This window comes from Eucyclogobius newberryi, unplaced genomic scaffold (genome assembly GCF_026437365.1).
Source record: "Eucyclogobius newberryi isolate DKJ021-1_F unplaced genomic scaffold, fEucNew1.0.hap1 SCAF_8, whole genome shotgun sequence".
NCBI classification, from domain to species: Eukaryota; Metazoa; Chordata; class Actinopteri; order Gobiiformes; family Gobiidae; genus Eucyclogobius; species Eucyclogobius newberryi.
In genome coordinates this window covers 20,258,283-20,280,882 of record NW_027316500.1, presented here as the reverse complement: position 1 = coordinate 20,280,882, position 22,600 = coordinate 20,258,283, and the positions used below count along the sequence as shown (strand labels likewise).

The following is a 22,600-nucleotide window of genomic DNA, read 5'->3' as shown; positions in this document are numbered from 1 at the left end:
GTGCAATGTCTGGACAACAAGAGCTTGTCATTGGTAATGAGAGACGCGAAAAGAGACGGAAGAAAAGCGCTGAATATTCTCCGCGAACACTACGCTGGAAAGGACAAACCTCGCGTTGTGAGTTTATATTGTGAACTTTCCTCGCTTCATAAGACCAGCAATGAAACGGTAACTGACTATATTATTCGAGCAGAGACTATATTCACGTCATTGAGAAGAGCAGAAGAGCACATTAGTGATGGGCTTCAGATAGCGATGGTAGTTAAAGGGCTACCTGATTCATACAAGCCATTCGTGGTGCACATCACCCAGACAAATGACACTGTAACGTTCAGCGAGTTTAAAACGAAACTGCAAAGTTATGAGAGTACTGAAAAATATGGGAAGAGTGACGTGAATGCTGATGAAGACAACGTGATGAAGACTAGTTGGGCAACAAGGTCACGAGGAAGAGGAAGAGGAAAGAAAATGGTCCTGGCTGATGTTGAATGTTACACGTGCGGTAAAAAGGGACACATGGCCAGGACATGTCCGGACGGATACCAGTTGAGAAAAGAGGAACGAAAATGGGACACAACACAGCGCGGAAGGGGACAATATCGAGGACGAGGCCGTGACTATGTGAAGAAAGTTGATGGAGAGACGGAGGCAGAGCCTACATCTTTTTGTTTCTTCAAGATGAGTGACTGCCCTACACAAAGAGGAAACAAGAAAGGTCTCATGGTCGACTGCGGCGCCACAACACACATGATCAACAACGCCACAAAGTTCAAAACAGTTGACAAGAGCTTCAGACCTGAGGACCACATGATCGAGCTTGCCGACGGATCCAAGGTGAGCGGGATGGCGAAAATGAGGGGAGATGCTGAAATCTTCTTGTTGGACAGCGAGGGACGAAGAGTGAAAACGATTCTCAAACAGGCACTCTACATCCCATCGTTTCCACAGGACATCTTTTCAGTTAAAGCAGCGACGGCCAACGGAGCTGAGGTCCACTTTAAGGACGGTAATGACTGGCTGGTCCACAAGGATGGTACCAAATTCAAAATGGACGTGTATGGTAGGCTGTATTACCTTAGCACAGTAGAAGATGAAAATGTTGATGAAGTATATGGGTGTCATGACATTCAAACGTGGCATAGGATACTTGGTCATTGCAATTTTGATGATGTTGCAAAATTAGAAAAGGTGGTTGAAGGAATGTCTATAAAAGGGAAACATGACAAATCCAACCAAAAATGTGAAATATGCACACAGGGCAAATTCACACAAAGCAGAAACCGACAGGCAGACTCTAAAGCCACAGCTGTGTTTGAGCTTGTACACACAGACCTATGCGGTCCTATAGAACCAGCAGATAAAGATGGGTACAGATATGCAATAGCATTTACTGATGATTGCAGTGGAATGATATTTCCATACTTCATTAAAACAAAAAGTGACACGACAAAAGCTACAGAAAAATTCATAGCGGATGTAGCGCCATATGGAAAGGTAAAGTGCATAAGGTCAGATAACGGCACAGAGTTTACCGGACAAGAGTTTCAATGTCTACTTAGGAGTAATGGGATAAGGCACGAGAAGAGTGCACCCTACTCACCTCATCAGAATGGGACTGCCGAAAGAGGGTGGAGAACTTTATTTGAGATGTCACGATGCATGCTATTGGAGAGTAACCTCCCAAAGCAATTATGGACATATGCTGCACAAACAGCAGCCCAAATCCGCAACAGGTGCTACAGTAAGTGGCTAGAGCAGACACCTTTCCGTGTTTTTACAGGAAAAACACCTAACCTATCCAACATGCAGATATTTGGCTCTGAATGCTATGTTTACAAGCAGGATAAGAAAAAGCTAGACTCTAGATGCAACAAGGGGATCCTTGTAGGCTATGACAAATATAGTCCAGCATATAATGTGTATTATCCTGAGACAGGAAAAGTCCTAAAACATAGGCTGGTAAAATGTATCACCAAAGGTGGCACAGATAGCCAGACCCAGACAGATTGTGACATGGGGGAAGACATTGAGAGTTATGTAAATACACCTCCACCAAGAGAGTCAACCAGGGTCAGAGACAGCCTGAAGAGAGTAAAGAGTCCAGTATTGAAGAGGCTGCTGAGACAGGTCCGACCCAGACAGACAGTACTCAGAAAGAAGAGGGAGAAAGGAGATACCCTACAAGACAGAGAAAGGCTCCAGAATACTTTAAGGAGTACCAGTGTAAAGTTGAGTGTAACAATGACGAAAGTGAGAATGTAGATTATTTCTACAGAGTAGCTTATGATGTTCCTAAAATACTTAGAGAGGCAATGGACTCTAAAAAGTCAAAAATGTGGGCTGATGCGATGAAGGGGAGATGAACTCTTTGACAGAGAATGAAACTTTCACTCTGACCCCACTGCCAAGAGGCAAGCAAGCAGTGGGAGTTCGCTGGGTATATGCAGTGAAAGAGCCCAGATGGATCTGAGACTTGTAAAGCCAGATATGTTGCAAAAGGCTATGGTCAAGTGGAAGGAATTGACTATAAAGAGACTTTTTCACCAACAGCCAACATGACCTCTGTACGAGCATTAATGCAGGTGGCTGTACAGGAGGATCTTATTTTACACCAAATGGATGTGAAGACTGCTTACCTCCATGCTCCAATGGACTGTGAGGTATATATGGAACAGCCGGAAGGTTTTGAAATCAAATCAAAGACAGGGGAACACTTAGTGTGTAAACTCAACAAGTCATTGTATGGTTTAAAACAGTCCGGGCGTAACTGGAATATGTTACTACATGATCACCTTACAGAGAACGGTTTTGTACAAAGTGATACTGATCATTATGTCTACAGCAGAAAATCTGAGAATGAGAAAGTGATTTTGTTAGTATGGGTGGATGATTTAATCATAGCAGCGCGTAACAACACCTTACTCAGTGATGTGAAGGAAATGTTGAAGAGAAGATTTAAGATGAAGGATATGGGTCCACTTAAATACTTCCTGGGTATAGATTTCAGACAGAGTGATGGAGAAATCAAAATGACCCAAAAGAGACACATAGAGAAGATATTAGCGAAATTTGGAATGTCCGAATGTCCCATGACATGACAGGTCAGGTCTTGTACATTATGACATGTACAAGACCTGACCTGAGCTGGGCTGTTAGTAAACTATCTCAATACCTAGCAGAACCAAAGCAACAGCATTGGGCTACAGCGAAACGCATACTGAGGTACTTAAAGGGTACTATGGATCAAGAACTACACTACCAGAAATGTGAGGAAAGCCCATTACAGCTGGAGGGATACAGTGATGCTGATTGGGCAGCCGATATGGATGACAGGAGGAGCACAACTGGATACTGTTTCAGCTTAACTGAGAATGGTCCAGTTATATCATGGAAGAGCAGAAAACAGCAAACGGTGGCATTATCCATATGCGAGTATATGGCGCTAGCAGCCACTACTCAAGAAAGTATGTATCTTGTACAACTACTTGGAGGAATAGATAGTTGTAACCAGCATACACCAGTCAAGATATTTGAGGACAACCAGGGGGCGATAGCTTTATCAAAGAACCCAGTTTGCAGACGGAGAAGCAAACATATAGACATAAAGTACCATTTTGTACGGTCTGCACACGCAGAAGGTAAAATATGTATAGAATATTGCCCTACTGCAAACATGGTAGCTGATGTCCTTACCAAGCCTTTGACAAAAGCTAAGTTTGAGAGTTTTAAGGGATATTTGTTTGGGAAGTAATGTTGAACATTGCTAATATACCAAATGTTTTATTTTAAAGTTGTTTTGAAGTGTTTAGAACTTTGCCAGTATGCCAAATGTTTTATTTTGGGGTTATATATTTTTGTTTTTATTTACCACTATATGAGAACAATACACATGTCTTTGAGTGGGAGTGTTGAGCATACTTGCAGATGGAGCAAAGCCATGTGTTACCTGCGTGATCAGTGAATGTCTTGTTGTGTTGTAATGAGCATGCGCAATAAAATGGTCAGTAGTGTTGTTTTTCCCTCAGACCAAAGAGACGACGGTTGTCTGTATTTTTTCCCCCGAACCACATTGGTGACTACAAAACGATAGACTGCTGCAGAATGTCTAACGTAACAATTATCCTGCGCATGGACCGTTCGGACACTGCCACGCGGTGTTTCACCTCAAGAGTGCTACAGGATCGGCTCTCTGCCTCCCCTCTCTGCCTCCCCTCTCTGCCTCCCCCTCTCTGCCTCCCCTCTCTGCCTCTGCCTCTGCCTCCCCTCTCTGCCTCTGCCTCTGCCTCCCCTCTCTGCCTCCCCTCTCTGCCTCCCCCTCTCTGCCTCCCCTCTCTCTCTGCCTCCCCCTCTCTGCCTCCCCTCTCTCTCTGCCTCCCCTCTCTGCCTCTGCCTCCCCTCTCTGCCTCCCCCTCTCTGCCTCCCCCTCTCTGCCTCTGCCTCCCCTCTCTGCCTCCCCTCTCTGCCTCTGCCTCTGCCTCCCCTCTCTGCCTCTGCCTCTGCCTCCCCTCTCTGCCTCCCCCTCTCTGCCTCCCCCTCTCTGCCTCCCCTCTCTGCCTCCCCCTCTCTGCCTCCCCTCTCTGCCTCCCCTCTCTGCCTCTACCTCCCCTCTCTGCCTCCCCTCTCTGCCTCCCCTCTCTGCCTCCCCTCTCTGCCTCTACCTCCCCTCTCTGCCTCCCCTCTCTGCCTCCCCTCTCTGCCTCCCCTCTCTGCCTCCCCCTCTCTCCCCCTTTGTCTCCCCTTTGCCTCCGGTCGCCTCTCCGCTCATCCCGCTCCTCCGCGTTGCCGGTGCAGTTTAAAGGCCTTCCAGGCGCGTTACACCGCGTCCTGAGGACTCGCTGGATCACTAGCGCGCACTAAGTCTCCTGATATTGGACTGTCCTGTCACCTGTGCAGCAATTGCTAGTTCTTAAGTATTTTTCGATTAACATGGTTTATGGTCTGCTTTTAGAATATGGGTATTAAAATGTGTTTAAATATCTGTCGCAATAAATAATGTAATTTTCATACTTCCTGTCTCTGACCAGTCAGTCCTTTTACTTTGGTGCCCAATTAGAGTGGCCTACATTATAGTGGGGTTTCCTGGACCCTTAATCAGGTGGCGTTGCATAGAATTTGGTATTGTGGGTAACTTATTGGGCAGTTAGTGGGGAATTTAGTAGTCTGAGCTATAACCTTACCTCTTGGTCACCACATAAGGGAAAATCATGGGTTTTTTAAAGGAAACCTTAGATGCAAGTTGAATTGTGATATTTGTGAGTTTACAATCTCACAAGAATCCATCCGACAGGCTCCACTCTTGTGATTGAGCCAGAGGTGCAATCACAGGGCAACATTGATTTGGGTGGAAGCCAAAGGTGAAGCACCCAAACCCAAAACATGGTTGTGCAGACGGATGCACTTCGGCCTATTGTAGCATAAACATGGACTTATGTGTTTTTTTAAAGCGAGCAGAGGGAAGCACTTTGTGCATTTGTGGTTTTCTCACAACTGGACTTAAAAAAAAATAGATTTCTGGGCTTAACTGACTCCTGGTTGATGTTTTTGCGTTCCTTGCTCACTAATAATAACAACACTCCAAATCTAAATAAGAAACATTATCATATTTTGCAGACATGTAAAAAAAAGCCCTGTCTCTCTATAAGCAGCTGATTTTGAAATCAACAAAAAGCAGGCGTGTTGTGGTCAGCAGAGTGCGGCGCCTCTTCGTGTCATAAATGTTCCATGAGGCTGCAGCAGCGAGTGTGAGAGACAAGGGCATTCATCTCTCCAAAGACGGCACAGTAGCTGGAGGCCAGATCACCAGCCACAACTTCAGCAGCTGCATCAAAACATGTGTGTGTGTGTGTGCGTGTGTGTGTGTGCGTGCGTGTGTGTGCGTGCGTGTGTGTGTGTGTGTGTGTGTGTGTGTGTACTGACGCCCCCTAGTGGCTGCTCCGCGACGACTGAGAGCAGCAGGTGAGACAGGCAAACAAAGCACGTCTCCAGCAGCAGCAGGATAATCACACTTTCTCCATTCACTACAGAGCAAGTGCAGAGTGTGGCATGTGGGGTGCAAAGATAATGGCTTTTGTAATAAAACGCAGAAAAAGTGAACAATGAAAGACAGCAGGGGGTGAAAACTAGTCAAAGAATTGTGTGAATATGAAATCGAGATGAAAATGTGTTTTGAGTGTTACAATGACAAAAGATTGGTGTTTTGGAGTTTTCATTTGGCTGAAGATATTTAACAAGAATATTTTGTGAGATACACAAAAGTTTGATTTTTCCTCATAGTAATATGCCTATAACAAACACAATCACACAGGCATGTCTTGTTTGATTTGCTTTATTTAAAGATGGCATTCAGGTTTTAAAACATATAAATGAAAGACACAAATACCATAATTTTACATTTTGTTCATTGTAAACCGCAATATTGAGCTCAAACGGTTTAATAAATGGGTTAATTGAATTTCTGCTTAAAACTGCAGAACTGACATACTTCATTTAGGGATATGGAACAAGCCACAGGTTTTTATCAATGTGTTTGTATTGGGGAAAGATGGGCCGACATGACATTTTTCATCTCTAAATGCAGAGCAGTCGGTGGGGATAGGGGGTAGGTAAAAACACAGATTTGAAAAACAAACTGATTTTCTTGGCACTCAAACCTCATTTCGTGACAATAGAATTTCTCAGACATGCATGAATCCATCTAAATACTACGGTACTTTCTGCAAGTGTGAACGCAACATTCAGCTTTTGTTCGAGCTCTTACTGTACGTCTATGATACACAGAGGTGAGAAGAGAAGCCAAACATTGTAATCAAGTAACAAGAGTACAAGAAATGACTCAAGCAAAAGTTAAAAAGCATGTTATCCAAGTGTAACTGTCTGGGTGTATGCAAGTGAATGTAATTGGAATTAAGCACAAAATCTGGTATTTTCCAAATATATAAAAACTAAATTATATCTGAAAGAGATAGAAAGAAGCACAAATGTTCCATCATTTCAAATTGTTAACACAAAACTGTTGTCACTAGTGAGACTTACTTTTACTCAAGTAAGAGTACTGTTACTTCAGACTAAATATTACTCAAGTAGGAGTAAACTTATAGTGTCGTAAATGTACTCCAAGATGTACAATTACTTGAAAAAGAACAGTACGTGTAAGAGTAGTACTCACTCAAATAGGCCTACGGTATTCATATTCTACCAGGGTTGCCCTATATATCTTCTTTAGTAATGGGAAATACTCATACATCAATCGCACTACGACTCTCAAAAGGGTCATAACTTCTGTAATAATACAATAATAACTGCAGTATGGCTTGGCCCCATTCAACCACCACCTTAATATCAGATGGAATCAAATCAAGTTTACAAGGAAGCTAGTATTCATCTTGTCATTAGAAACAACTAGAGTAGTGATGGCAATGAGGACTTTCAGGTTTGAAGTGGTCAGTATCCAAAGAGTCCGACCTATATTACTTTGTTTGAATGTGTGAATGAACAATATGGCTATAATGCTTGAACAGTAACATTTCATGGAGTGGAGGTTTGTTTTCACCAGGTTCTATGGATTTCACTGCTTTTGTCTTTCATCCGTTATCAAGCAAGTACAATTTAATTTATGCAGAGAGGTGGGGAAAAAGGATACAGAGCATAGAAACCTGGCGGTGTCTGATAACCAGTCTCAGAATTGTCTTGCTCAGTGAAATACACCACGACCAAAGAGAGGTAGATGAAAGGAAGAATGTCGATCCCTCAGGCTTGACGATTGGCAGATGCATGGGCAAAAATAATCCCTCTGCATATTCTCTAGGTGGAGGACCGAACATGGCGCTGTTTAACCTTTGGGGCCTGTTGAATCTATTGCTCCCTATGTGTTTACCTTTTCCCCACCATTCCTCATGGAGAAAACTCTGCCTTTGACTGCCTGCTACTGAAGAGCGGCCATGTATAATGCATAGAGGCGGATGAAAAGGCCCGGGACGCCTGTCATCTATAAGCACTCGTGCCGTTTGGAAAGGAAATCCACCAAGGTAACATATTCCAATCATATATTTGCATGTTTGTGAGAATGTTAGGGTTTAATTAGACCCCTTTTTTGAGTGGTTTGCTAAACACGTTACACCTGACAAACTGCTGACAATTTGAATGTAATGTGTGCTCTGCTTTTTATGTAGTATCACAGTCGACACAGCACCCTGGAATCAGATCAGTCACACATTACCAAGGGCGCGCAGAGCCAAACATGGAGCGCAAATACACAACCTACATCTACAGCGGAAACTCACAATTGTTGTAGTAGTCAATAATTTGATCTTGGAAGTTTTTATTTTTTCATAAAATTGACCGTGAGCTTATATTATTCCACCTAGGAGGTTTCTTGATATATATATGAGCATATGTACACACCCAATCACATCTTCTAGCAGGACCAAAAATCACTTCTTACAGGTAGATTACTTTTCCTTTAACCGGGTAGAATGTCTTTCCTTTTTAAGTCAATTCAATATCTCTACCATTAAAAATAAAATAAACCATATCACAAAGCCATAGCATTTTTTGTAATTTCATATAGATATGTATGTTTTACCATATTTTCCGGACTATAAGTCTTATAATACTTATATTTATACTTCTACTCTGGAGCGACTTAAATGTTATGTTATTTTCACACTTGCAACCGTATTTCATACTCCAGTGCAAATTATACATGTTTTTTTCTTCTCTATGCATTTTTTGGATAGTGCGATTTATAGTCCAGAAAATACAGTACTTTCTTTGAGTGCCTTTCTTGTGTTTTGTTTATTCTTTGTTATAGGCCATGTTATACCAGGTATCAGAGATAAAATATACAAAAACCCAACTTTGGTACCCCATGTGTGCACTGTTTAGTAAAGTTGTTGTATCTGACATACTGAACTCGGATTGAAACCAAGATTTTTCCACTTTGTTTGTTGTATCTTGGCTGACACAGCTGCATGAAAATCAAGATTGTCACACATATTTTCCCCAGAGCACAGTACGCCATTTGTAAATACATTCCCCTGCTAGAGCAAGCAAGGAGAATCTTTTGTTTCTATTATGCACAAGTCAGTCAGGCCACATCCGCGAGCTGTCAGCGTTGAGTGCCACTAAGTATACGAGCCGCACTGGACCATCACTCTATACTAGACAGTTTGTCAGGGATAGGAAAAGAAATGAGGGTGGCACGCACATTTTCAAACTTGTAGCCTTGACACTTACGGCCACTGCCACGAGATTGAATACAAATTCACCGAGCTGCAATGAATACCAAACAGAAAAAAGCAAGAGGTAGCTAAACATCTTTGTGCACGGCGCTGTTTACCACCCATATCCCTGAATTCATAAACTGAAAATGAAAAAAGTCCCCACTGGTAAAACAATAGAGATTGGAAAATAAAACACACAAGGGGAGTGTACTGAAAGTAGCAACTTTTTAGTTTAAGATACAACTTTTTACATGTAACCAAAGACAGTGTCCTTAAAACAGGTACAAACATGTTTTTTTTCCTCTTCCTGCAATTTCAAACTCAGAAATAGTATTGTATAAAATAAAAATATCAGCTTCGGGAGAAAAAAGTAGTCTAAGCATTTGAATGTCCATTAACCGTTATGTACAGGAGTATATACAGTCTTAAAATTCCATTCATATCTTAATTTTGCAAAGTGTACAGTAAACCGGGAGTTCACTGCAGCCGTACGGAGCAGATAAAATACGACTATGGCTGTCATTCAGTCAGAGGTCGCAAAGTAAAGGACACAGAGGCCTTTTAAGGGAGCTTTAAATGACAAGCCAGAATAAATTAAGCCCAACTAATTCTCCAATCGTGAAATGCTTAAAATGAACACGCTAAAAATTACACACGATGGACATACAAAGACTAATCTGGGTGACAGATGACACTCATTCATAAAGATGTATTGATGTCCAGTTAATACAATGCATCGCAGGTTAAAAATATGACAAGGATAAAAATAAAAATAAATCCATACCCCAAGGGACAATAATATTAAATTAAAAACATGGAACTTCATTGATGTTTAAAAGGAGACACAGCTCTCACAATGCAACAGAAATTTCTTTAAATTGTTGGCCAATTCATAATAACAAATCATCACACTCATTATAAATTAAAAGAAACGATTAATCTACAATTCATTATAAAAGGGGGAAATGCCCTTGAAAGAAAAAAGAAAAAGCAAAACTGATCAAAACATATGGGGAGCAAAAAGGATCAAGGTGTTGTCTAATCTATGCCCTTTCCCTTAACATTCATCTCATCACAAGCCAAACAAACATAATGGTTGAGGATGTCACTCCTGTTCAGAAAGACATCTAAACTCCATGAAAATTGGATTTCATGCTTATCAATCAGTGTAAATTAACATGTTGAAATGAAATGATCCTTAAAATTGGAGGTGTGACCATCGACTGGTTGTTGCAGGAGCAGAGCCACAGAGCGTTGCTCTAGGACATTTCAGGACGAGATCTGGAGCCTGTTCTGTTGTGTGTCAGAACAAAGGCTGTGCCTCCTCCCTGGTACCTGAGGAGCAGTGGACAGTCTGAGGGTCACAGGTGAGTGATCTCAAGCCCCTACATGTACAAGGGGCTTTGGTTCACACTGCACCTAGAGACACTGTGTGAAATGGAGGTGTGTGTGTGGGCACACAAAGCACAAGCCTGGGGAGTTCAGATTGAGGTTGAGCACAGCTCCGGGTGATCAGCTGTAAGCCTGCACTGCCCCCTATAGCTCCAGTCTGTAAGGGCCCCCTGCCTTTGATGTGCAGCCCACAGTTCTGTACCACTGCCTGTTAACAGTGCTCCAGGTAGTCGATGACTCGAGAGATGGACTTCTGTCCTGTGGTGCCCATCGCACACTGAGAAGATACAAAGAGGAAACAACAAAGAAAAACATGAGAAAATTGTCAACTTCACTGGTGAAGATACCAACTGAGAACTAGTAATCAAAGTTTCTGTTTTCCATAGAAGATCTGACAACATCAAACCATATGTGTGGTCCATATGCATTCTGTATAATTCAACAAGTAATAAAAGTGGGACAACTTAAACTGGGGGGGGGGTGTCTGCACTTATGAGGAACAGTGTGAAAGGTCTGACGGGCACAAACACTGATGGCCATTGGAGGAGGCAGTTTGTTTTAGACCACAAAGCTGCAAATGATCCTAGTTTGCACTGATTTTTTTTAAAGTGGTCTAGGAACAGTAAAGAATACCAAAATGCCATACAAAGAAAGATGATTTAGTGTTTGATTCTAAACACCTGACAAAACATGCCCTCTTTACACACTCATATACATTTATTATTGTATATTTTATTGATTGTAAACTGCAATAATGATGTAAAAGGAATAGGATCTAATAGGTCAGTTGAAGTCAATGGACTAACACCTGACGGGCTTCTTCATAGTGGTATTTCACTATTAATTGGACATTTTTGAGGTTTACATGTTTTACCAAGGATTCGAGTACTGCAATATGTCCCCTTTAAGTACATTCAGTAAAAATTCCAAGTTAAAGCATTTTGTATATAGTGATTAGTCCCCCTTAAAAATGACCAAACGCCTATACCCACCCGTGACCACATTTCAAATATAGCTGCTAGGAGAGCTGGAGGACTAAATGGGGGGTGAGGGGGGAGGGCCTGGAGGGCCTGGTCTAACAGACACTTCAGACTCAGATGTTTGAAATGAGCTGAAGGGCAGAAGTGCATGATGGCTGCACACTAAGATTTTGACAATTTTCTTTCATTCTTTGAAGGATGTTTTTGCCTGTAGACTGTTGTACAGGACAGTGTAGTGAAAAGGGAATGAGAGAAGGAAGGACATGAAGCATATCGGCAGAGCCTGAATCTGACCGGCAGAGCCTGTGTTGACCATCGAGTGGCACAGATTTTGACTGTTTGACTACAACTCTGCAAAATTACCCTGGTTTGCACTAAAATTGCCACACAAAAAAACATCAACACTGATTAAGAGTTTAGTCCAACTCCAAATGAATTTAACTTTTGTGTACTTTTCGTGTATGATGAGAGCTATCCACCAGTGACCATTCTGTCACGCCCCCTCCCTGTGAACTGTGCCATCTGGAGTTGTGGTTGAGGATCTGCCCTTGGAACCCTGGTGTAGATTCAAACTCAAGGAGTGATTATTGTTATATAGGCGCTTGTGTTGCATCAACTCTCGGTTCAATATCATGTGCTGAAGCAGGAGGAGGAAGCCATGAGAGTAAGGGTGCTTTCCTGGGGTGTCATCTAAACCGTAAATATGAGTTTCTGACGGCTCGTCACTGGAATAGACCGCACCAGGCAGTTCCAGGCATAGTTCACAGGGAGGAGTCATGACTTCAGAAGAATCAGGGTGGATATTCATTATCATACAGGAGGCCAGAACCATGGAGGACACACCTATTCAATGGAGGACACACTTCCTGGTTTTGAGCAAAGTGATCCCAATGGCCACTGAACACCACATGATATACATTTTGAGGCCTGTGGTTTAGTATGACAGTAGTTGCAAAAAATACAATTCTGGTCCGAAACAAAAAATAAAATGTATTTATGAGTACAAATTATCTTCAGAATAAATATTGCCCAATAACGTATTTTGTTCACAGAAAATACCAGCAAGTTTTAGGGAATGATGAATACATCTAAAATGTCTTCCATCTTTAACAATGGAAACGTTCTGCTTTTAAAATTATTGACAACATTATGTACTCACAGTGAGGTTCATGAAGTTCAGGAACTTCTTCAACATTTCTGTCATGATGGAGAAATCCCCTTTAGGTAGATTCTCTCTCACAGTAGTCACATTGATCTGCAATGTGAGAAAAATATTTGAAGCCACAGCTTTGTACAATGAAACTAAATACATCAGTGGCGTTTTAAATCTTACCTGGCTGCCTTGGCATAAGCAGCCCAGAAGAAGAGCTGTGTAGGAGGCAACTATGCTGTCCTCCATATGTTTGCCCGCATGCTGCAGAGCTGCACACGCACAAGAGAAAATCACTTGAGAGTCAAATTACCAAAATACATTTCTGAACTAAAGACTATTCACAGCAAAGACTTAGAGCACCGGATCTAATCATGTGACCTGCACCATTTTACCCGACTATCACTATGTTGTTTACCTTTATTGAGGTCCAACTCTTCATCCTCCTCCTCCTTCTTTTCACTCTCATTGGACGTGGTTTGGTTGTCAGTCTTCTCTGCCTCGACCCACTGGATCTCTCCAGACGTCTCCTGCCACTGTCCACTTTGGTCCGCGGCTGGCTTTGGCGCCTCGCTGATGAGATCATCAGTTTTAGCTTCAGCTAGTATAGCTGCACGCTCCCTTTCCAAAAAGAACTGAAATAAGGAGCAAAATCAGCTACAACACCATTCACAATCTTAATGAATACACACAGACAGTAATTAATGCACAGTAGCCTTAAAATAGAAGAAACGCATTTGCAAAACGTTGTTGAGTGAGACTAGTGATCCCTGGTGTTTTGAACTGTATTTTGCATTGTCATTTTGCAGTATTAGCTCCGTGTAACGTTCACTTTACCCTCCGTGTCTTTGACCCATCATCGCAGACTTTGTTTCATAATCGCGGCCTTCCGTGCCATTTACATGGATGTATTTCAAAGCACAACAAGAGAGGAATATTTTAAACTTGCGAGTGTGACTAGGAAGCAGAGTTTTTGTGTGTGAAAGAGCACAGACGACCGCGAGTATGAAACACAAAGTCTGTGATGACGGGGCAAAGACAGAGGCTGCAAAATGTCTGCAGAGTTACAGCTCAAAACACTGTGCTCTTTCACACCACAAAACTCTTCCCAGTCACAATTGTGCGGTTGTGCTTTAGTTGCTGCAGGTCTGTGCGTCACAGATTCACATGTTTTAATTAAATACGTAAATTAAACAAATAATCGCGGCAATCAAATAATAATCAAAACTTTTTTGGAATCGAATTACTCAATTTACTCGAATAATCGTTGCAGCACTAATTGATTTTTCCACATGACTGCTTAACACTAAGACCCTCTGACATGCTCGAGAACAATCTACTGCAACACCAGAGACGGGCAGACTATTTACGATGCTGGTCAGCCCAGCTCATACCTTGACCAGGGCGGCCAGAGCGCCAAAGGCTTTGGGCTTCTCCTCTGCCTCTTCCGGAGCCGGAGCAGCTGCTGACTCTGCACTGCTTTGTGTCGGCTCAGCAGGCTGCATCAGGCTGTCCTCCAGACAGGTGTCTTCCACAGTGTACTCCATGTCCACCAGACTGTGCCTGTTTCTGGAGCTGTACTCCACCAGATTAATGAGAAGGCCCAGACCCTAATATGCCACACAGAACACACATGTATCTTTAGTTCACGGTTTTGTCTACTTAAATTTGCCACTCATAAGTGGTCATTACAAACAAACTTTACAGGAGACTTACCAGTACTCTGACGTCGAAGCGCTGCTCTTGCGGGATGTAGCGAGGCACTCGCAGCACACAGTTCAAAGCTGTAACTATCAACAGCTGCTGCTCACCAGTTTTTGTACTTCCCCACTCTGAATGAAAAACGAGGAAAAAATATATTATTCCACTATACCCAACTTCTTAAGATTGTCACTGAACAAAGTAGAAAGAAACAAAAACAGCAACAGTATGTAAAATGAATAACATTTATAAATACCCACATTTCCCATTCTCTTTGTCATGTTCAAACACAGTATGACAGAATCTATCAAATCTCTTAATAACCAAATGCTAATCAATGAAACTGCTTTAGTTAAAAATGAGGAGTGCTTACCGTTGTCATGTGTGAGATTGAGCAGCACACCGATCACAGCCCTCATGCAGTCCTCCACAGCCTTGCCCACATTACTGAAGCTGCAGTGGGGCAGAGCGCCATCGGTCGACAGCACAGAGCTGTTGTTTAGTGCTCTGCTGTACCGCTGAATCATGTCTTCACAGTGGTGCAGCGCTCTGTAAAGGACGAGAGACAATAGAAGTAATGCAAAAAGTCTTATTGACAACCCCTGCTGCACATGATGCAATGATCCAACAACTTGACTGTAAAAGCAGTCTTTACCTGGCAGCGGAGATGATCAGTTGAGAGTCTTTGTAAGCAATCAAGTATCCCTGATTGTCAGGGTTCTGCACCGTGACCTATTGGCAGTGAATGAAAGAAAAATAAAATCGATAAAAGTACAAAGGAGGCAACAAAACTCGCAGGGGAATTTGAAGTTGTGAGTAGAGCGGTCAATAACAGTTCAAAAAGCCAGCTACATGCTGCCCGGTGGTCGAGTGGGTAAGGCACAGCACACTTATGCCGGGCTCCATACTGCATGTCCTCCCTTCTCTCTCATCCCCCCCAAAAAGGCAGCTACAGGAAAGTTATTGTACAAAAGTTGACAAAGGGCATAACTATAATAACCATGTAATTTTCTTCTTTTACGCCTGTCCTTGACTGTCACTCTTTGAATGTCTGCAACGGGGAGCACAGACTTCATACTTACACTTTCAAGCACTCTCAGACACCTCTCTGCACCCCACAACGACGCCACCAGATTCTCCTTGTCCTCCTCGTGGCTCAGGTGCTGCACGCATTCTTTCACTGTGGAGACAAGAATAAAAAACGACCCGAAAATTACAGACGGCGAACAACCTCAAAGTCAACAGCCAAATAAATCACCCACCTTTGTCCACGATGTGGTCCAGGCCTCCGAGCAGCCGGAGCTCCTCCTTGAACCAGTCGCCAGCTCTTTTCGAAGTCAAAGAGAGCAGAGTCTCCATGGCAAGGTGACCGCTCTGGAAAACAAACATTCACTCAACATAAGTTTCTATCAAGGCTGTTGAGTCAGGTACAGACGAAGATAAACAAAAGTCACTGTCCTCTTGCAGAAAAGGTCTTTTCAATGCAACTGATTCAATACATTGAATCAGTCAGCTTTTCATAACAGAAAATTAAGATGGTTCATTGAGTTTATTGTATTGCCTGAGTTGCACTAAAGTATTTAAGTTTGTGCACAGTGGAAGATCAAATTACCTTTTTTGGATAGAAAATAAAGAACTTGAAAAACTATCTTCAAAAGAGTTTTTGTAACACTTTTAGCTTGTTTCTTACAAAAAAAGGCTACAAAATTACAAGTTACATCAGATACATAGAGTTACATCTTAACGGTGCTGAAAGAACACACCGTGATGTTCTCCAAGTCCAGATGTTTGTTGTGGACGGTCTCACAGAGTTTTCTGATCTTCTCCTTGACCTTCTCCTCCTCTTTGGCCGTCAGCTGGTCATGTAGAGCAGAGTAGTCCTGCTCCTGCTCCAACAGCTTGATCATGAGCTCTAAACACGCTCTGTCCAAGTCCATGTTCAGACGGTCTCTGCTCAGAATGTACATGAGCGCGGCTGTGCACAGTGCGAGGTTCTGAGGGGGCAGAGAGGGGCAGAGAGAGAGGGGCGCACAGAGAGAGGGGCGCGCAGAGAGAGGGGCGCGCAGAGAGAGGGGCGCGCAGAGAGAGGGGCGCGCAGAGAGAGGGGCGCGCAGAGAGAGGGGCGCGCAGAGAGAGGGGCGCGCAGAGAGAGGGGCGCGCAGAGAGAGGGGCGCGCAGAGAGAGGGGCGCGCAGAGAGAGGGGCGCGCAGAGAGAGGGGCGCAGAGAGAGAGGGGCGCAGAGAGAGAGGCGCGCAGAGAGAGAGGCGCGCAGAGAGAGAGGCGCGCAGAGAGAGAGGCGCGCAGAGAGAGAGGCGCGCAGAGAGAGGGGCGCGCAGAGAGAGGGGCGCGCAGAGAGAGGGGCGCAGAGAGAGGCATTAATGACCAGACAATACGACTAGCACAGTAGGAACAGCTTAAGACTGGCCAAATATCATGAACATATATACATATTTAATCATGTTAAGGCTTAGAGGTGAAACCACTCACTGGGTGCTGTGGAGCATCACTGAGAATTTTGAAGACATGTGCCACTTTTCCTCTGGCTCTCAGGTGCATCCTGAAACTGGGCATGGCACATCGCGTGGCCAGACTAATTATACTAGAGCGAGAGAGTTGAAAAAAATGAACAATGTGTTTTAAAAAAAAATACACACAAATTTATGAAACTTGAGTGAAATGTTCTATTACAAAAATGAGATCTGACATAAGATTACATTTAATTTTAACAGTAATTTACTTTGAGTGCCGAGTCCTGGTCATTTCTCACAAGCGGACTGTAAGTTGTACTCACCTAAGGCATCTTGTGTTGAGTGGTTGGGAACTTTTCAGCCCCGTCTCCAGGTACTCAAAGTCATCTGTGAACTCTTGATTCTCTCCATACTCCACAACGTCATTGAAGTGCTTCACATGCTGCACCACCGTGTAGAGCTGGAGGAAGGGGAATTGTGTTAATTAGAGCTAATTGGGAAGAAATCCAGAGACGCACTCAGCAATGGAGACATGCTCGTATTTTGTTCGATTACACTCTACTGGTTCCATTAAACTCAATGGCTGACTGTGCTAATACCATGGTCAATAGTGGCTCAGCATGTGGGCTTCAGCCACCATCAGCACTTCACAATGTATACATTTTGTGCACGCAGGCAAGGTTGATTAAAAAAATGAAAATACAGTCCAGGGCTGCAACAATTAAATCGACTTATCGTGACTATAAAAATGTTGATCCAGACTTTGAAATGTATACAAAAAGACCTATTGTAACAAGACAGTATGACATTTGTAAAAGTTTTCAATGAAGAAACTTTGATACACCAAATTTTCAAATGGGGATGTCAAGATAACTGGGTTAAGTAATCCTGATTATTAAGGTCACAATATAATTATGAGTACCAAAATTTAAAAAAATGACCATTTTAGAAGCAATAATAAGTTTTTTGTTGTTCAATACTAAGTTTTTTTTGCCCAAAAAAATAGACCTAAATGTAAAGAACTTCTTTTATCTGGCGGCTTTTGTTACATTTAGCTTTATTTCAGAATTGTAAATCTGGTCATAAACCACATGTTTCAAAAAAGTTTTTTCACACAATAATTGTAACATTAGAATTTTACATTGTGATCCCTAATTTCAAAATGTATTTAAAAAGTCTCAATTTACAGCAGAAATATAAAAAAATTATCAGTAATGAGTAAACTAAGAAAACAATCCTAATACAGTTGCCCTAATACAGTTCCTACACTTAAAAAGGAGATCATGACCCCATCTCATCAAATAAATTAATTTTTATTTCAGATTTAAAAAGGGCTCATATTTATGAATGACTTAAGTGAACACTTTGACCAATTGGGCCCCATTTGTCCACTTCTACGCCTTTTCAAACCCACTACACAAGACACTCACCTCCTTGTGCTCCTTCCTGCATTTGAGTGCAGTGACAATATCCTGGTTGGGACGTGTGGGCATGGTCTCAGACTTAGTAACTTTAGGCGGCGGTGGAGGAGCTTTGAACAAGCCATCATCTTTATGGGAGTCGTCTTTGCTGCTGCTCGATAAAACCGCCTGAGGAGAAAAAAGTAAACCAAGGATCACACTTGAGTCCAAAAATCTGCTTAATGACACTAAGCACTGGGTCAGTGTGTAGGTAGCAGAGGTCAGATCAGGTATCGTTAACCTCCAACTTTAATTCCCCCATTATTAATACGCTAAATTCAAAACATTAATAGCAATATGTGCAAACAAAAAATTGGCTTGCATACAGTATATTTAGCTCAAAATGTTACAAAGTATAAGGCAGGGCAAAGCCGCAGGTCTCACCGGAGCAGTTTGAGATCGTGACAGAGGAGGTACAGGCAACGCTTCAGGCTCAGGCTGATTCCAGTGGCGAGCATTGTATACAGCTTTTGCAGGAGACTGGGAAAAAGTATAATTAAATGTATTAAATATATAAATCATCTTCGCATGTCAAATTAATTACCCATTATCTGGGTAGGTGTTAATTGGAAATTACTATAGTTAATAAACATACATTATTTGTCGGTATTGCAACAAGCTACCGGTAATCTGAATCAAAAAGGTGTATAGGTAAAAACTGTCTTAGTTATGAAATTATTTAATCAAATTCAATCAACACATTTTTTGAGAAGGAAACTAAAGTCAATAACATCAACAATGAGTCAACAGTAGGTTCTGGAGTGACTTAATTACCTTCTTTGGTCCACTAAAGATCTTTTTGGTTCCACTTCCAAACTCCTTCAGCTTTTCACTTGCCTTCCCCAATCGCGCCTTTTGAGTCTCAGTCCCACAAGGACTTGTGTCATCCGCAAAATCAAATGCATCTGTGTCAAACGAAACACAAGATTAAATGAAAAAAAAGTGAAAACATTTTACAACCAAGAAATTGATTTCCAATTTTACTCAATTTTGAAAAACAAGCGAAGAACTGTTTACCCGTATTGCTGCTGGCCTGGCTGTCCTGAGAGTCGCTGGTTTGGGGGCTATCCACACCAGAGCTCAGAGCTGCCAGAGCCTTCTTATGTTTCTTCTCTTTGGCACTGGTGCTGTCATCATCACTGTCACTCTCACTGAGGTCATCAAAGCCAAAGTACTTGATCTTGTAGCTGCTTTTCCCTGCCATGGCACTTTCAGAGCCCTCCTCGCTCCCCTGATCCTCCTTGTCCTCAAAGCCAAAGAACTCAAGCTTGCTCTCCGCCTTTGTTTTCTTTGGCTTTATTGGTGTTGGCCTATACCTACAAAGGAAAATTCATATTGTTTATTTATTGACAGCAAGAAATGGTAAGTTATTGGTATACATAAATAAAAAATGATATATCTTTTACCGAACATGTTTAGGTAGAGGAGCATCTGTCTTCTTCTTCATTTGCCCGGCTTCTCCGAGGTCAGCAGGGGGAGCAGGGGCAACCAGTTCATCTACACTGCGCTCTATTGAGTCCTGAATAGTGACGTTGCAGATTGACACACAGGAGGGGTGCAGCACAGTGTAGTCCCTCACCCGTCCACCTCCCCGGCCCGCAGGCTTGGCGGCTGTAGCGGCCTTGGCAGCAGCACTACTTGAACTGGCGGGACGCACTGTGAGGGATTTATCTTGTATGCTTGTAGTTTCATGACGGTCATCACTATTGTTGTTTTCAGCAGGCTCACAAGAGGTTTTATAAGCCCGATTAGGCCTCTGGTATTTCTTGCAGTTTGAGGCCCTGAGGGTGAATGGAGATGGGGGAACATTTTCTACTGGTGCTGGTGGAGGCTCCGCAGCAGCTTCCGATTCAGCGTTCATAATTTCGTCTGATGGCAGTTCATCATAAGAGGAGGGAGCGAGAAAGTCTCTGCTACCTCCAGGAGCATTGTTGGACGTTGAGCCAAAAAGAGAGACTTCTGTGCTTGAAGAGAAAAGGAACGGCTGTGTCCCTAAATTCTGATTAGCAGAGGAAATTGTGTGTGAAGCAGAGGATGTGCTTCTGGGCTTTTGACCGCTATCAGCAATTTTGTACCACGGCTGGTTACTTTTCACAACAACCTTAATAACTTTTTCTTGAGGGTTTGTCTCGTCTGTAAATACAGGAGACATAATTAAAACATTAAAGCAAATTTAATTTAAACAGACACAGAACAGAAAGTCTGCAAAGCATGATAACTCACTTGTTATTCCGGTAGAAGCTAAGAGAGAGGAGGTCATCACAGATGGCATGCCAGTGCTCTGCTGTGTTGGGGTATTTGTAGCAGCCGCTGCACTGACATTAGCCTCTGGGCCAATGTGAGAAGTGACGGTCTTTGATTCATCGTCACTGTCAAACCCAAACGGGTCCTGGTCACTGTCACTGTCCTCTAGTCTGGGCCGCTTTGAAACGTCTGAGACATCTGATTTTGACACAGGCCTTTTGGACCCAAGCTGGGCTTTGTATGTGGTCTCTCCCCATTTGGTGGACAAGGTGGGCTTCCTATTGGAGAAGACCTCTTCAAATCTTGAGTTGGCCTCACCTCCTTTGCGGTTGTATGTTTTACCAAATCTGGATGTCATGTTTCCTTATGTTACATATTCCCTATCAAAAGGAATATGCAATGAGAACTTTAGTAAGCAGTATAACATAAACTTATAGCCTACAATTCAAATCGTTTTGTATTTTTGTATTCATTTGTATGACCTCATGATGGGATTAAGATGATTCAAATGTTTATAAAAAAAAACATATTACACCAGTGTTATAAAAATAGTACTTAAACAACCATAACGTTACATATTGAGGCGTCATGTAAACACGACTCGCAGACACTTATGGTTTAGCACAAACAAGTCTTAGCGCTACTTTTGTTATTTCTATGTTCAATAATTCACGGACATTTCACTCAATTAATAGTAGGCTGTAAATTAATACTTTTAATATGTACAACATTGAGAAAATTTGCAGTTTGATTCAACCCAAGACAACAGTCGCACAGCATATTAAAACACTGGGACCCTTGGCTTGTTTTCATCGTCAGTGAACTTATTTTGAAGTTACCATTAGCTTCGATGCCAGCTGTGCTACTATCACCGCGGGAACATTTGAGGATTAAAACAGATTATAGACACTTTGGTGACATTTGACTAAACACACGTACGAGTCTATAAAGCTATGAGGAAAAATTATCAAGTCTAAAAACACAGAAAGACATATTACCTTAAAACTGCAGTGTGTAGCTGATGTTCCGCTTGTTCCTTAGCCAGCCGGCTAGGCCTGAGCTCCCAATCGCGCACGGATCAAGCGGGTAAAGTCCGCCCAGCGCTTCAAAAACTACTCTATAGAGTCATCTTTCTTCCGAGTATGTCAAGATTTTTGTACCCGAGATTATAATTAGTTGTACTGTAGCAAAGCCCTTTAGCTACGATCTCTGTAAACAACATAATCCAGACTTTTTGTATTTAGCAGTGGTAGTGGCGGCCATTAAAATGTCCCCTCCCTCTTCGTTCCCAAGCCGTGTGCTTCGAGATAGAGACTGGCCAATGAGCAGAGGCGATGTTGCCCAGGGATCAAGTAAAAAGGTGTTTGATTGGTTGAGGTGTTGAAATCAAAATAAACGACAGGGGGCAGCAAAGGACAGCTTTCATGTGACTTGAAACCAAACTGTGCCAAAGCTTTCAATGGGAACTTGACGTGCTTACAAATCAAATTAACTATATTATATAGTGTACACTTTTGTCTGTTTTTATTTTTCCTCCAATCCTACAAGCACATAGTTTACAATGTTATATGGTTTTATAACACTCTTATGTCAACGTTGAACAGTGTTCGTTTAAAAGTATTCTGTTTTTTCACCTTATTTTACGTTTTGTTTTTTTAAAGTCTCGCTTTGCATTTGACCACAAACTTAACGTTTTTGATGTTTAACCCCAAGCTAATAACATTATAATGACGTCACTTTTTTGTCTCGCTATGAATGATTAGGTTATAACAAGGAATGTTTGGAAAGGATCAGATTAAGTGTTTTAGCATTATAAACTGCCACAGATGACCTCCAGAGAGATACTTCTTATAATTAATGCTACAACGTTCTCTTTCCATGAATCAATCCTGATTCCTGTCACTCAAACCCCTCAGGGCTAAAATAAATAAATCATCATAATCATAATAATATTAATTTACAAATGGAACTTTTCGATACTTAT

General features: G+C 42.3%; 1 protein-coding gene across 1 annotated transcript; it reads right to left on the bottom strand.

The window, feature by feature from the left end:
- Window positions 1-9,429: 9,429 nt before the first annotated feature.
- Window positions 9,430-21,924, bottom strand: wapla (WAPL cohesin release factor a). Its single transcript, XM_072436608.1, has 20 exons — window positions 21,615-21,924; window positions 20,596-20,996; window positions 19,779-20,505; window positions 19,390-19,688; window positions 19,147-19,277; window positions 18,757-18,852; window positions 18,343-18,501; window positions 17,236-17,372; window positions 16,932-17,043; window positions 16,208-16,438; window positions 15,707-15,818; window positions 15,527-15,624; window positions 15,100-15,176; window positions 14,818-14,993; window positions 14,460-14,575; window positions 14,138-14,353; window positions 13,162-13,378; window positions 12,927-13,015; window positions 12,753-12,848; window positions 9,430-10,890 (listed from the first exon to the last, which is right to left on the bottom strand). The coding sequence occupies exons 2-20, from the start codon at window positions 20,972-20,974 to the stop codon at window positions 10,825-10,827; spliced, it is 3,534 nt and encodes a 1,177-aa protein (XP_072292709.1). The 5' UTR covers window positions 20,975-20,996; window positions 21,615-21,924; the 3' UTR covers window positions 9,430-10,824.
- Between the last annotated feature and the right edge of the window lie 676 nt (window positions 21,925-22,600).

Bases quoted from the DNA above. Each gene is read 5' to 3' on its own strand.
- wapla (XM_072436608.1), bottom strand. From the start codon at position 20,974: ATGACATCCAGATTTGGTAAAACATACAACCGCAAAGGAGGTGAGGCC. The intron at 14,576-14,817 runs GTAAGCACTCCT...TTTTTCATTCAG, and splicing joins CAATCTCACACATGACAACG to AGTGGGGAAGTACAAAAACT. The intron at 13,016-13,161 runs GTAAACAACATA...GTGCGTGTGCAG, and splicing joins AGAGTTGGACCTCAATAAAG to CTCTGCAGCATGCGGGCAAA.